The sequence below is a fragment of the Sphaeramia orbicularis genome, chromosome 1 (assembly GCF_902148855.1).
Source record: "Sphaeramia orbicularis chromosome 1, fSphaOr1.1, whole genome shotgun sequence".
Lineage (NCBI taxonomy): Eukaryota > Metazoa > Chordata > Actinopteri > Kurtiformes > Apogonidae > Sphaeramia > Sphaeramia orbicularis.
Genome location: NC_043957.1, coordinates 23806756 through 23821577, shown reverse-complemented (window position 1 = coordinate 23821577; position 14822 = coordinate 23806756). Strand labels below are relative to the sequence as shown.

Genomic DNA, 14822 nt, shown 5'->3' with positions numbered 1-14822 from the left:
AAGAGAATACCGGGCAGAATGAAGTGATAGTAATTAAACATAGATGGCGCTGGCGTCTCATATTGAATATTTTACTACCTTGCTGTTGCCTAATACACCCACAATAATGAACTCTGTGTAGGAAATATTCTAAAAGAAAAAGAACTCAAATGCAATTGTAGGATATCACTAAAAGTTATAACAACCCCAGACTGATCTTTATTTTAAAGCACAGGTCTGTGGATCAGAGGTTTTTTTATTGAATGCATTTAGTAAACACTAGTACAGTTCATATGCTTCACACTTGTAAGAGAAAAAAAAGATTACTGCTAACCAAACCTTTTTTGAGCAGTTTGGAATCAAAAGAAGCCATTGATATGAGCTGGAATCGATGAGCAGAACTGAAATGATATCCAACCGTAGCCTGAACTTGAGTGAATACATACAAGCAGCCTGAGAAATGTAGGTCAAAGATCATCATTCCTTACAGCTTATGGCTGAAACAAAGGTTGGACTGAAAAAAAAAGAGCTGAGGAAGAAAAACCCACACCATCAGGACCAACAGTTATCAAAGATCTCCTTCATTGTTTTAATAGTAGACATTGTGCCACAAAAATGTCATGTCGGCAGCCACAAATCACGTGTCGAGATTACTGATTCCTGCTATTTTATCATGTCATTCACCTCACTTGCTTCTCTACACAATCTGCAAATCACTTCTTACATTTATGTATAAATATATACAGTTTATAGATTAATCTGGAGCAGGACGGTGGGTTTATTTCTCTGGTTGTTGTGCTGTTGGTTAGCAGAGAAAAACACATGGCTGATGTCACATCTCCCAATGTAGCACATGCTTATTGGATCATGGGTACCAGCAGAGTACACACAGCCAAATACATACAGGAATGTTATCTGTTATCATACAGAGTTGAGATTTAAGAACGGCAATACAAGACACTGAAGGCAGAATGTCATGTCAAACTCTGGCCACAAAGGCAAGACACGTGGTTTTTCAGGGTGACGCCGATGGTTTTGGTTTCTTCGATAGTTTTCGCTTGCCGCTTGCTTCGTGATGCACTGAGAGCATGTGATCAGGTCGAAAGTGCATGACGCTGGTTTACTTTAAGCATGTGCTTCATTTGAAGTTCTTCCTAATTAGTGTATATATGTGAGGAGACTGGGGCTGAGGTTGAGCTGTTACTCAAAGACAGCTTATTTTTATTTTTACAAAAGTGACTGGTTTATCAAAGGGCAAACAAAACAAAAACAGAGGTGCGTTTCCTTTCAATGATTAACATGTTGTTAAAAAATGGTACATGTGTTCAGACTTGTTTTTCCAGTATGTGTTGGAAGAAGAAAAAAAGAAAAGAAAAAGAAATCGGCCCGGTGTGTTCTGATGGTATAGATGGGCTTACCGTTGAGTCCTATTGCTGACTTTGAAAGGGGTGGGGTGGGAATCTGGTGTTGTAGCTGCACACACACTTACAAACCGGTCCACTCAAAGTCCTCATCTGTCCCTCCCTGTCCCTCTACCTGTCTGTCTTTCCCTGTGGAGCATGGTAACGTTGAGTCTGGTCGTGGGCTCTGGTGGATTCAGGTCGTGGCCTCGTGTTCCTCAGCAGCAGCCTCCAGATGAGGTGTTCACTGGCTTGCTCTGGATCTTGACGTTAGACTTCTCTGAGGCGCCGGCCGTGGCTCCGGGGCCCATCCTCTTCTTGATCTCGGCCGCCATGGTCATGAAGGCTTGCTCCACGTTGGTGGCGCTCTTGGCGCTGGTCTCCAAGAAAGGGATCCCCAAGTTATCGGCAAACTCCTGTTCAGGGCAGCAGACAAAAATAAGTCGGAATCATTATGACTTTGACAGTTTGTAGTTTTGCTATTTTTAATAGTTTTTATTCATTTTATTGTTTTTTTAATTTTCAGTTTGATTTTTGATTGGAGTTCAGTTTTACAATTGCAGCAGTAGGAAACAGAAGGAAACACAGCTTTTAATCAGAAGTGCTCCAAACTATGATCACGTCTGTCACTTTTTCTTTTTTTTTTAAAACAGTGTACAGTGTTTTCCTCCACGTTGCTGCAAATCTTCTTTAAGTGCATGTCTGCAAAAGAGATATGTTCTTGTAATGCAGACTGAGTTAATGCTGAACATCAATAATGCATGTGACTTTTATCCATTCTTCTTTGCACAGCTCTGTTCAGCTCACACATACTCCTCATATTTCACTGCAAATTACTGCAGCAATTCAATTAACCAATCCAACTATTTTACAAAAACTCTTTCCAGCTCTTTTTAGAGAATTCTTTCATTCATTCTTTCATACCCTTACCCCTAAAGTGATTTATACATTCTAAGACATGTGCATTTGTCTTACCTTAGCCGTGGTGTAGTCCACAACTTTCTTTGTTGTGAGGTCACACTTGTTGCCAACTAACAGCTTGTTGACGTTCTCGCTAGCGTAGCGGTCGATCTCCTGTAGCCACTGTTTGACATTATTGAAGGACTCCTGATGACAGAACGACACTGTTAGCCCTAATGAGCAAACATTTGAAAATTTTTTTGCAATGTTTATCTCAGTCAGCAGGAAAACATACAAATTTTGTAATGAGGAGTAATATGGATAAACATCAATGTCATATCATATTACACATCAAGTAACTTAGAAAACAGTGTGTCCCTTATGTGTTTTATAGTCTATGAAAGAACGTCTGCAGTGATATGCTGAGTACACATCTCACTTCCAGTGAAATTATTCAACATCTGATAAGAATAACGGGATGTTTGTCTTTGAGACTCAATATCTGGACAATATCTGTTCAACCTGTTCACACTAATGCTAAATTAAGTGATTTTATTTAATGTGTTTTTGTGCCCCAGAGCATTTAATGACATTAAACTTTTCTGACAAGTGACACATGATTCCACCAGATATGATGACTAAAAATGGCAAGAAGAGAAGGAGAGAGAGAAGAGGAGAAAGAAGCAGAAGATGATGAAGATGAAGAAAGGGGATGAGGAGAGGGAGAAGAATAATGGTTTCCAGCTTTGCATTATTTGGAACCTTTTACAACATGTTTTCTTCTCTGATTAAGACCCCCAGAGCTGCTGCAGTTACATGGACAATATTTGTTCAATTTGACTGAAATCATTCTGATTAGAGATTCCAACGGATGTGTGTTTACATTAAGGCTGGACAGTAATGCTACAATAAATGTCAAATCACTATTTCCTTTCATTTTAAAGGATCCTAAATGAAAATTAAAGAAATCAGATGGTTTTATGTTATGAGCATGAAAACACCTGCCGAGGAGGAGAATATTGTTTTTTCAGTTGGGATAATGAAATCTTTATTCAGCATCAAAATACTGATAAATAAAACTAAGTAACACAGCAAAATACTCAGACATGTTGGCTGTTTTATATGTAAACAGAATAAATCCCAAAGACAAAAGAATTATACTCCAATAACCAATTATCATTATCACATTATAAAATTAGAATATGATCACATTAATAATTTATTTCTAGTTTCAGGGTTCCTACAGGTTTCTACAAGTCAAATTTAAGACTTTTTAAGACCTTTTTAAACTACTTAGAGCAGAATTTAATGTCCATTTCAAAGACATACTGGCAAAAATTTGTGACCACTAGAATTTTGGAAAATGTATTTATATACTCCAACGCCTTGATTCCCATCATTCCAAGTTGAATTGATTTCTTGCACAAGGTGCAGTGAACTTCAAATGCATTCCACTCCACTCGTTCCAACTGGGTGGAGAATGATCTTTTCTCCAACCAGGCATTATTACATTCGTACTTCCCTATACTTACTTTTCTTACGAGCCCTCCCTTAAAACTCCCAAAGTTAGCTTTCTCGGGCGATGCGTGGCGTGACTAACGGCTGCACGTGTGCTGGGCTGAATGTTCTGTGATCATTATCACCGGGGGCTACACAGTTAGCAAGAATTGGTTCCTAATTTCAATATAAATTGTCAGGTTGGAACGGGTGAACCCGAGTAGACTAATGTTACTTTCTTTGCAGCTTGGACATTTCCCAGACAAATTTAAACACAGTACAGCCAACAAGACCTACCATATCAAATTTAATACCTTTTAAAGACTTTTTTAAGCCATTAAATGCAGATTTGTAAATTCAAGACTTTTTAAGACCCCGCGGGAACCCTGTAGTTTACATGCTCCATAGTATTTAATCCGAATAGAATTACTTTGACGTGTACAGTCTTGGATCCTTTGACCTGAAATCATTAAAAGTGTCTAACAAAAAAGCAAAAACAGCAGTCTCAGCCACAGAGCAAAATCAGCTTCGACCTCTGTATATATCCTGAGGACTCGTTACATCACCTACTGCTAATGTCAACAGGGACAAACGTATGTAGAAAGAGTAGTTTTCTTCTAACCAGAAGGAAATGATCAAAATAAGAGTTTACACCCTTCGTAGGCGCTCATACTTCCCTCCTGAGTGGGTTTTAAAAGGTCTACAAAATCCATTGGAACCTGACTGGAAATTCTTTTAGACTGGGCCAGTCTCTCCTGAATGAGAAGGCCACTTGAGACAAGTTTTGATGAGATGAATAAAAAACAAAAAGCACTGACCTGATCCGTCACATCGTAAACTACTATAATGCCATGAGCTCCTCTGTAGTAACTGGATGTGATAGTGCGGAAACGTTCTTGACCTGCAGTGTCCCACTAAAAAAACAAAAACAAATCACCAACAGTGTATCGCTACTTATCAACATTTATCTGTTTAGAGTGCAGTTACAAAACATTCTCCTTACAATCTGAAGTTTTATGGTCTTTCCGTCCAGCTCGATGGTCCTGATCTTGAAGTCCACACCGATGGTGCTGATATAGCTCTCTGTGTACGTGTCATCCTGAGAGAAAGATATGATAGGTATTATACTGTACCTGCAGGGTACTGGACTGTAACAATGTTGAAAGGCACATGAATATAAGAGACTTACTGCGAACCGGAGGAGGAGACAAGACTTTCCGACACCAGAATCACCAATCAGGAGCAGTTTGAATAAATAATCACTGAGAGGAAACAGGGAGAAAAAACATGAACATAACATTAAGTCTGATCAGTATGTTTAACAGCTTTAAACTAGTGATGTCCTCATCTGGATTTTTTTGCTTCCGATCCAATCTGATTTTTTTTAGGATTAGTTTTGCCAATACTGATCTGATATTGATCTGATACCGACTTTTTACAATGAAATTTTGATTTCAATTTGGAGTCATTATTTATAGGTTATGCTATTATTTTACTTGAGCTCACAACTGGGATGAATGTGGAACCTGAACTAAAACAGAATGTCAGTTTATTTGTGGGGTGGGTCAAGTCGGGTCAAATAATTCCACAAAAACCCCCTGGGTTGAAAACCCCCCGACTCATGCATCACTACCAAATCATAAAGAGAAAGCAAAACTTACAGATGCTTTACTAATTCCTCTAAGCCTCCCGCTGATGTGCAGCTAATTTTCCTTTTCCTTACCTTCAGAAACTTTAATTTGAGGGAGCAGGACATGTTTCAAAACAAATGTCCTTTGAATGACCTCTTGCTTATTTTTTAATTTTGAATATCAAAACACCCAAAAACAAGGAAAAAAATGTTTAAAAATGTAAAAAAACCCAAAACATTCAAAAAGGAGTGGGATGAAGTACAACTTATATACTCCCACCCCCTTACCCCATCTTTTTCTAACGATCGCAAAGTACCATGTCAGTTCCTCAAAGTACCTTTACAATATTACACGTCAAAATAAATTCTAAACAATCCTGCACAAAACACAAAAATAAAAAACCTTGATATCAGTAATATCTTAAAAGCTGCGTATGACTTTTAGCACTAATTTTTCTTCAAATTTGTAAAACCAGAGTGATAGCCTCCTTGTCACTAATAAGTTAGTCTTTCCATGCTAACGTGCCTGAATCACTTCCCTCACAGTGAACAACTTCGAAGTGTATTCCATCACAAGCTGTCTGTTAACATTCCAAACCGATATGTGACTCGAGCCTTTTCGGAAATTTTTTTTGCGAAGTGCATTGTAGAAATGGGAATTCCATGCAGCCGCAGTATAGCCGCAGCTGCAACAAACACGGAAACAGTTTCATTGCTTCTTGCTGCTGCGGCTGCGTGAAATTCTGAAAACGCCCGAGTGATGGTTTGGGTTTAGTACATAAACAAACAGACGGCCTGTGATGCTCTACACTTCGGAGTTGTTCACCACAAGGGAAGTGATTTGGGTGCATGAGCACGGAAAGAATTAAGGATTTGTGATATGGAGGCTATCACTTAGGTTTTACAAATTTGAAGAAAAATTAGTGATGAAAGTTATATGCAGTTTATATTCATTCACTAACAAAGGACTGATTTCCTTGGTTATATGTATAGTTTCTGCTTCTTCTGTGTCGCAGAACTGAAGATGATCAATTATATGAAACAATGACCCATTATTTACAGGCAAACACTGGGTCCAGCTACTTAAATACCACATGATTTGTAAATATAATATCTTAGAGAAAACTGTACTTAGGATGTCAATGACAAGTGTTTGCTCCTGGAGGATTCTGTTGGGTTCTGTAAATTGGCTCGAGAGTCTGGTTTCAACCGGCTCTATATGTAAAGTGTCATGAGATAACTTTTGTTATGATTTGGCGCTATACAAATAAAATCTGATTGCTTTAATGACAAGATAAGACATTAATAATGCATCTGATCGCCAGGGCATCAACCAATGATTTTTTTCCATTTTATTTTCATTATTTTTCTATCTGTTATTTCTCTGCACTTGAGTGTTGCATGCTGCTGCTGTTAAAACGGTGAAATTTCCCCACGGTGGGATAAATAGTCATATATTACCTTATCTAATCTTTTCATTGCAGAATAATTATTTTTCAATTCAACAAGTAGGCTAATTGTTTGGTGTAACTGTTTCTAAAAGTCCAAAATGACATCCACAAATGTCTTCTTTGGCCACAAGTTGAAAATCTGTTACCATCATAAAGGAGAAAAAAAACCTAAATATTTGCATTTAACAAGATGGAATCTGAGAATTCTGACCATAATTAAAAAAAGCTTCTGTTTATACCTGTTTCAATCAAGTTGACTTTTATCTTCCATCTTATGTTACATTTATGTAGAGATTTAATCCCTGTTTTGATGCTCATTCTGTATCTAGTTTCATCTCTGTTTTATGCATTTACAAATGATTAACTTGACTGTATTTTATTCAGTAGATTTTATCTATTAAATCATACACATATCACAACTTTCTCTTGCATCTTTCTGAGCTACATCAAACTGAAACACTGGTGATTATGACTGATGACAATGCATCTTGTATGTCATAATTAGTACTTTATATTTGCATCTCCTTGCCATTAAACAGTGATATATCTAACCACATTACTATTTAAATGGTACATGATACAAACCCTCCACACCTGAATCTACAACAACAACAAAAAACCCAGCACAATAGACATGTATAAAGTAGCTTTACTTTCACCATTAACAGGTGAGCTTTGTAATTATATCAGGAGATATCCGGCCTGTTTTTTCTAAAAGCTAACTGAAGGAGCCTATACCTTATACTCCGGCTACTTATTTCATGCTTCTCAAATTCAAAATGTGAGAAGTCTTTTTTTCTGTTTTCAGAATAATGCACGAGTAGGAATAAATATGAGGAGGTCCCTCTAAAAATCACACTCCAGAAGAGGATGCTAAGATCGGCTTATCATCATAGATTCTGTAAACAAGCTTATGGGCCTTGATCCTCTCACTTAATGTAAAATTTACAGTGGGTATTTCAATATCTGCACAGGTAGCAAATTTTTTTTTTTTTTTTTTTTTCAAATTATTGTTATTAAGGTACTGCTCCACCAGCCTCCAGAGCAGTGTTCCTTAGCATTGATGGTACTTCTGTGAACTCCACTGAAGGCTACATCATATCACTGTTATCTGAACAAACCATAAATATTCTGCATGGCAGTGATGATCATTCAGCTGCATTAAAACGGACAGCTATTCAACTGCATTACAACAGCTGAATGACATGAACAGAAGTGCCGCCAGATCATTTCCTACTGCATTTAGTTATAGTGACACATTCTATATGGATGTCATCTCTTTATGGCCATTTCATCATGAGGCACTACACTTGTTTCTTTTCATATTTTGCATACATTATTTATGTAAAATATGCCCTGTGCATTTTTACTTGTAAAGCCTGACAGGAAAAAAATAAATCAATGTTAATTTTTGGGCTCCAGATTTCAAAACTAATTGTCAAGTTTCCATCTGAAAAGAATTTTCTAAACATTTGGTAAAGGGAATGTATACATTTCCAACCACTGCTCTTATGTGACTATTAAGAGTTAGCTTATTCCTGTGATGATTTCAAACTTTTCCAGTTAGAAGTAGTTTTGTATGACCCGAGCTTAACTGAAGCTGATAGATGCAATGAATTCTTGGTCAAAATAGATTTTTTTTGCTCTTTGCCTGCTGAAAATAAGTTAAAGCTGGATTTATATCATATGATCTAAACTATTGTACTCTTCTACAGTTTATCCAAGCCTCTATTATTTGGCTTAGAAGTTCATCAACTATGGTCGCATTTCCTTGGTGTTTTCTTTCTAATAAGGTATTTTGTTGTATTACCCTTTCATTTAACTCTTGTACCTTTTCCAAGTGATGTCTGATCCAAGTGATTATCTAATGATAATCTTTTTTTTTTTTTCCCCCAATGTTCCAAAGTTGTTTTGTGACAGCCATTCTGGATGGATGTACACCATTCTCCCCAATGATAGAATTTTTCTTTGGTATTTGATGAATGATGAAAGGGGAACATTGTCCAACATATTAATGATGAGGGAATTGTCATCCTGGAAAAGACCACTCCCATCATATTTTCCTTTAATTTGTCCCCTTCTGTATAAAGAGACCATCACTTTCCTAAGAAACGGAGTCACAGGATGTTCCTGTTTTATTGCACGAAAAACGCTGAACATAGGATTTTAACTGAGCTGTTGGAGTTACTGTACAAAGTTTCTAACACGATTTAACAGGCGCTGACACAAAAATAGAACATTATGATACATCGACTATTTTGTTTTACAGTGCCAGAAATTTTATCTTTTCGTGTATAAATGAAACGTATATGTTAGCTATTAAGTTCGTAATTTTATCCCTACAATGTAGTAACAGACTAACTAGTATTACCCAACTCGAATTTAGCAACTTCCTGTTTACGCTGCGTAAAATACAACGAACTGAATCTTAAAACACAGCGCAAAGTTCTAATATTCTATATTGAGTTATATGTACCAATAGAGATTGTATATTTAGATGTAATATATTGGCGTGTCCACCCAAGAAAATAACAAAAAGCAACATCCCTAAGAGGTCCAAGAAGTAACGCTACGTAGCAATTCCCCGTTAGCATGCTAGCCGCTAAGATATCGTCCTTTAAGTTCTTGTATGTAAGCTAACACGCGCTACTGACGACCCATAAATAATTATCTAGTTAAGCAGGCGTTTTATCAATAAAAACAAGTGAACGGCCATGAGTTGTATTGAGAGGAAAAGCGCTGTCATCTAATTTTCGTTTCGCTGCCACAGCCCTCAGCCAACAAAGCAGCTGACGTTCATTTTGTACCGGTAGGCTAACATTAGCTTAGCTTACTCAGACCTGTCATCATCGTCATCAAAAGTAACACTTACTATTCGGGATTCATCGTTGACTGTGGGTTGTATACTGTTGGTATTGTAGAAGCAGCTGGGTATCGTCGTAGATCAGCCTTAAACTCGCGTCGCGGTACAGAAAAGACAGTTTTTTTTTAAAATTTTTTCGTCAAGAACTGGCTAAACTGGTTGTCGCAGCCAGAACAGCATAATCGAATCAAATATGGCTGTCAGCGCTACCTACCCGGAAATACCGATGTATATGAATGATGGGTAGTGTAGTTTTATGACACTGGGCGTTTACGCAGCACATGATTCCTTCTTAGATGAGTCAGACTAAGAATGTTTTATGGCACACCTTGAAGACAATTAATGCATATCCCTATTTATAAATCTATTTTTAAAATGTATTTCTTTCAAAATTCTAAAACAAAATTCTGCTTTTTAATAGCGTTTACTTCCCTCATTGCACTGACTAACATTTATTTCTTCTCATATTTCCTAATTATTCTCTTTTTTCTATTTCTGTTTCTTTTTTCTCTCTGAAATAGTGTTGAACTTTATCAAAATTTAAATGACAGCTTCTTGTCTTTCAAAATTACATAATAACTCAAGTACTGACATTTTCTAAATTGGAAAGAGAAAGGTTCAGCATGAACTAAGGCCTCCAGATACTCTGGATTATTATTATTATTATTATTATTATTATTATTATTATTATTATTATTATTATTATTATTATTATTTTTAAAGTAGTAATCTAGTAATTGTATTTTTTATTTTTATTTTATTTTGAACTATATGTTGATTTGTTGTGCAAGTTACCTGCTGTTTACTGGCAGAACACAACAATTGAAGTTGCCCTTGGAAATGTATAGGTGTTACTAGGTTAATAGTAACAGGAGATACACACACCAATCACCCATAAAACTATGGCAGGTGACAGATAAAGTATTCATAGTGTTGACTATATCATTACACTGCCAAATTTCACTAGGTTGGATATATTAGGCAGCATGTGAACATTCACTTCTTGAAACAGGAAGCAGAAAAATTGGCAGGCTAAGGATCAGAGCAACTATGGTAAATGCCAGAATGTGATGGCTAAATGATTGGGTCCAAAACTCTCAGAAGGAAAACCTGATCTCAGTCCAATCAAGCTTCCTTAGAATCTGCTGTAACAAATCCCAACCACAGAGACCTTGTGTCATAACTTAGAGGACTTACAGGGTCTGCTGATAATGTTTTGGTGCCAGATACCACATCATGGTTCCAAAGGTTTTGTGGAGTCCAGACTCACTTGTTTTGGCAGCAAAGGAAGGACCCACACAATATTAGGCAGATCTTAATGGAAGGACCCTTGGAAAGTACCATCCACTGCACTCTGGGCACACCCAACAAGACCTGTGGTTTTGTTTGTTGTTTAATGTACTTTAGTGGTGTGTTGAGGTTACTACTGGATGTCACTAAATGAACCTGCATCTGCCACAGAAGGCGTGGAGGCAGGATTTAGGAAGTAGTCCTTCCACCATGGGACAATATCCTCCGTTGAGGTCAGTAAAACTCCATCCCCACTGTAAACAGTGTTTGTGGAGCCCCACTTCCCCCTCCTGAGTCACCTGACAGTTTGCCAGAACTTTTTCAAGGTTGACCGAAAGTCATGCTCCATCTCACCAAACTTCTCCCACACCCAAGTTTTAGCTTCTTCAGTGGCTGAAGCCACAGTCCACTTGCCCTGCCGATATCTGTCAGCCGCCTCTGGAGTTCAAAGAACCAATCAAACTCTTCAGGACTCCGTCAGCTTGACCCCTTACCACTGGTGACAGAGACTGTCTCCATGCAGGCACCGGTGATACACAGCCACAACTCCACACAACCACTTCAGCAATGGAGGTTCTGAACAGTGGTCAGTTCAGATTCCATGTCTCCAGCCTCCCTTTGGACATGGTTGAAGCTCCATCAGAGGTGGAAGTTGAAGATCTCCTGAACGGAGGATTCTGGCAAACATGCCCAGCACATCCTCACAGTATCCTTCCCCACTACTGGCTCCAACTCACCACCAGGTGGTGATCATTTCACAGCCCTGCACCTACTGTCACCCAAGTGTCCAAGACACACAGCCTTGGACACAAGGCATACATGCAGTATTTGCCCAGTTTCAGGTGCACATCATCTTTCAGTATGGCGGAAGTGCAGTCTTACATGAAGCCTCTGGACAGCTAAAAAACTGCACTGAGAATATGTCGGGTCCCAGTAAAATGTTTAGTCAACTGCTCCATCTTCAGGTGCAAATAGATCTGGTGGGGGCCACATCTGTTTGATGAGTCAGTAAATTTTATATTATACATGTAAAAACACACGTCAGCTTTTTCTGCAGGAAATCCTTAATGTTGATTTTAAGGTCCATGTTTAATGCTTTTAATTAATTAAATTATACATTTTGAAGCCTTTTACACTTTTTCTTAGGTGTGGGTAATGAAAATCAATTCTCTTTAGTGTCCCAGGTTTATTGTATTATTTTGAAATTGATGATTTTATTCCAAAATTTATATTATTTTAATAAAACAGCAGCATGTCGGCCTTTGTTTGTATGCTGTAGTCAGGAGGATATGAACTACTGCTTTAATCCAGCAGAGGGCAGGAAGATAACATGAATCACTATGCAGTGTCCACTAGTTTCCACTAGGGTTGTGGTACACGCACAGACTCTCATGTCTGATACAAACATGACAAAACACTACAGAACATTGTAACATGGCAAAATGATACCAAAATCTGATCCATCCATAATATCTGCTACTGAAACAGGGGCTTCACAGACACATCTCACAGGTTTGATTGCCTCACAGGCATCTGGGATTTGTTTACTTTAATCTCTAAAATTTAGAATTTTTCTTTTGCTATTACCTCTTTTTCTCCCACTTGAAAAATTCAGCATTTTACCTAAACTAATCCTATAACACTGTCATAAATGTGTAACATTTAAATGAGCCACAGTTTCTCATGTGAAATCCATAGGGCCTGTGCATATTTATATACAGCCTGTGGCATAGGCTGTATATAAATTGTGGATGAACATTTGGTGCAGTGGCAGGTGGACCACATAACTCTATCAGTGGGCTCTATGCACAGCCCTACTACTTCCTGAACTTCAGACAGCTCCTTTATTTCCTGTCTTTCATTATTGGACACACTGATTAATCCAGGTGTGCCTGCTACTTCTTGTTGTGACTATTGTGGTCAGGCGCACCTGGAATAATCAGTATGTCCAGTAATAAAAAACAGGAAGTACAGGAGCTTCCTGAAGTTCAAGAGGTAGTGGGGCTGTGCATAGAGCCTGTCCATGTCAATGGCCTCTCTGACCACCACCAAACATTCATACACCCATCTAAGTGACACTGGAGGTAAAATGGGTGAAGAGTCTTGCCAAAGGACACGATGGCACATGACTGGGACAGAGCAGGATTTGAACCACCAACCCTCCAGTTATTGAATGACCTGCTCTACTTCCTGAGACACAGCCACCCCAAAAGAAGTCTGAAATCAGATTGTCCAAAATGAAGGCCTTAATTATCTTTAAAATTGATCATTAATAATCAAATCTGTCTCTCAAAGGTCTGAAAAATTCCACAAACACAAGAAATGATATTGCCATATTTGCTTTATAAATGTTTGTACAGAATTAATCCAGTATGTAATTAGTGTTGATCATTTTATCCTAATGAAGATGGGGAGTGAGTGGGGCCTCCAACCATCGTTCATGGGTTGAGGGGTTTGAATATGAGCTTTAGTGGCTTGAACATCAGTAGAAGAAACAGTAGTCATGGACAAATGGGAGTATAACATTGGCTGGATTGAAACATGTTATACTGTTATTTTTGTCTGTGCAAGGTCTTGAATTTAATAAAGTCTTACAAGACATAAATTTGTCTTCCTCAAACCTGCATCTCCCTTTAATCTAAACAGGTGAGTGATAATAATTCACCAAATTAACTACAGACCAAACCTGTTTTTTGTAACAGAAATTTGTAAACATTTCTGTTGTGAAGGTGGTCTTATTAACCTGAAGCCAGCCCCTAGTGGACATTTAAAGTACTGCAGATTTTGACACTGTACTGTATATTGGCTTGACCTACAGCACCTTCAGCAGGGGTGTCAGACATATCCACATATGTCTGTGGGTGATAACCAGCCCGCCAAAGGGGTCAATCTGCCCCGTGGGTTGAATTTGCTAAGTGCGAAAAATGCACTCAAGATATTAACAATCAAACTCATTTTAATTTAGGTGCCACATAGAGCTCCAGAGGGCCAGACCAGTAAAATAACAGTATATAAACCTATAAGTAACAACTCCAAATGTTTCTTTGTTTCAGTGCAAAAAAATTGCATGAAAATGTTTACATTTAGAAAATAACCTGAACATATTTGAACAATCTAAGAAGAAAAATAAGTTCAATTTTAACAATATTCTGTCTGTTACTAAATGTTTTGTTTATTTGTAGATCCACTGTGATCTGTAAGTTGTAATGCACATGTGTAAATGATTAACTGAGCCATAATATAGTTAAAATAAACATATTTTCAGTACAAATTTTTAAGTCACATTTTTTGTGAAAGGATAATTTGTAAATTTAAACATTTTTGTACTGTAATTTTACTTTATTGCATTAAAGCAAAGAGAAAAAAATCAGAGCTGTCATTATTAATAATTTCATTTATGCTGTTATTCTACTGGTCCTACCAACTTGAGATCAAATTGGGCTGAATGTGACCCCTGAACTATAATGAGTTTGATGCCCCTGACCTACAGATTGCTCCTTGATCACAGTTGGATTGTAACCCATGTGTCCCCACTTTCTCTTTCCTTTTTTATTAGTTTGTATAAATAAATATTTTGTTTGTCAACATAGATGTTGTCCATCTCAAACTGAAAATGAACTGTTAAGAAGTTAAAGAGCAGACAGTGAGACAGTTCCCTTGGGTCCAATCCAGATCAATAGTAGCTGGAATGTTCCTGTGAGACCTCCAGGGCCTCAGAGTGGAGCTGTGCCTCCAGACCAAATAAGGACAGGAGCAGCAAGACCGATGACTAGAGCAAGAGGAGGCCAGCCAGACTCTGAGCTACAGAGGGA

The 14822-nt window shown here is 37.8% G+C and overlaps 1 protein-coding gene across 1 annotated transcript; it reads right to left on the bottom strand.

Moving 5' to 3' along the window:
• Nucleotides 1-217: 217 nt before the first annotated feature.
• Nucleotides 218-9926, bottom strand: rab1aa (RAB1A, member RAS oncogene family a). The gene is made up of 6 exons (XM_030131214.1): nucleotides 9730-9926; nucleotides 4966-5038; nucleotides 4780-4875; nucleotides 4595-4690; nucleotides 2355-2486; nucleotides 218-1795 (listed from the first exon to the last, which is right to left on the bottom strand). Exons 1-6 carry the CDS (start codon nucleotides 9741-9743, stop codon nucleotides 1598-1600), a joined length of 609 nt encoding a protein of 202 aa, XP_029987074.1. The 5' UTR covers nucleotides 9744-9926; the 3' UTR covers nucleotides 218-1597.
• Between the last annotated feature and the right edge of the window lie 4896 nt (nucleotides 9927-14822).

What these genes read in the sequence shown, in the direction of transcription:
- rab1aa (XM_030131214.1), bottom strand. An exon ending in AGACCATAAAACTTCAGATT is followed by an intron (nt 4,691 to 4,779) that starts GTAAGGAGAATG and finishes TTGTTTTTTTAG; the next exon opens with TGGGACACTGCAGGTCAAGA. An exon ending in TTTACGATGTGACGGATCAG is followed by an intron (nt 2,487 to 4,594) that starts GTCAGTGCTTTT and finishes TTCTGTCATCAG; the next exon opens with GAGTCCTTCAATAATGTCAA.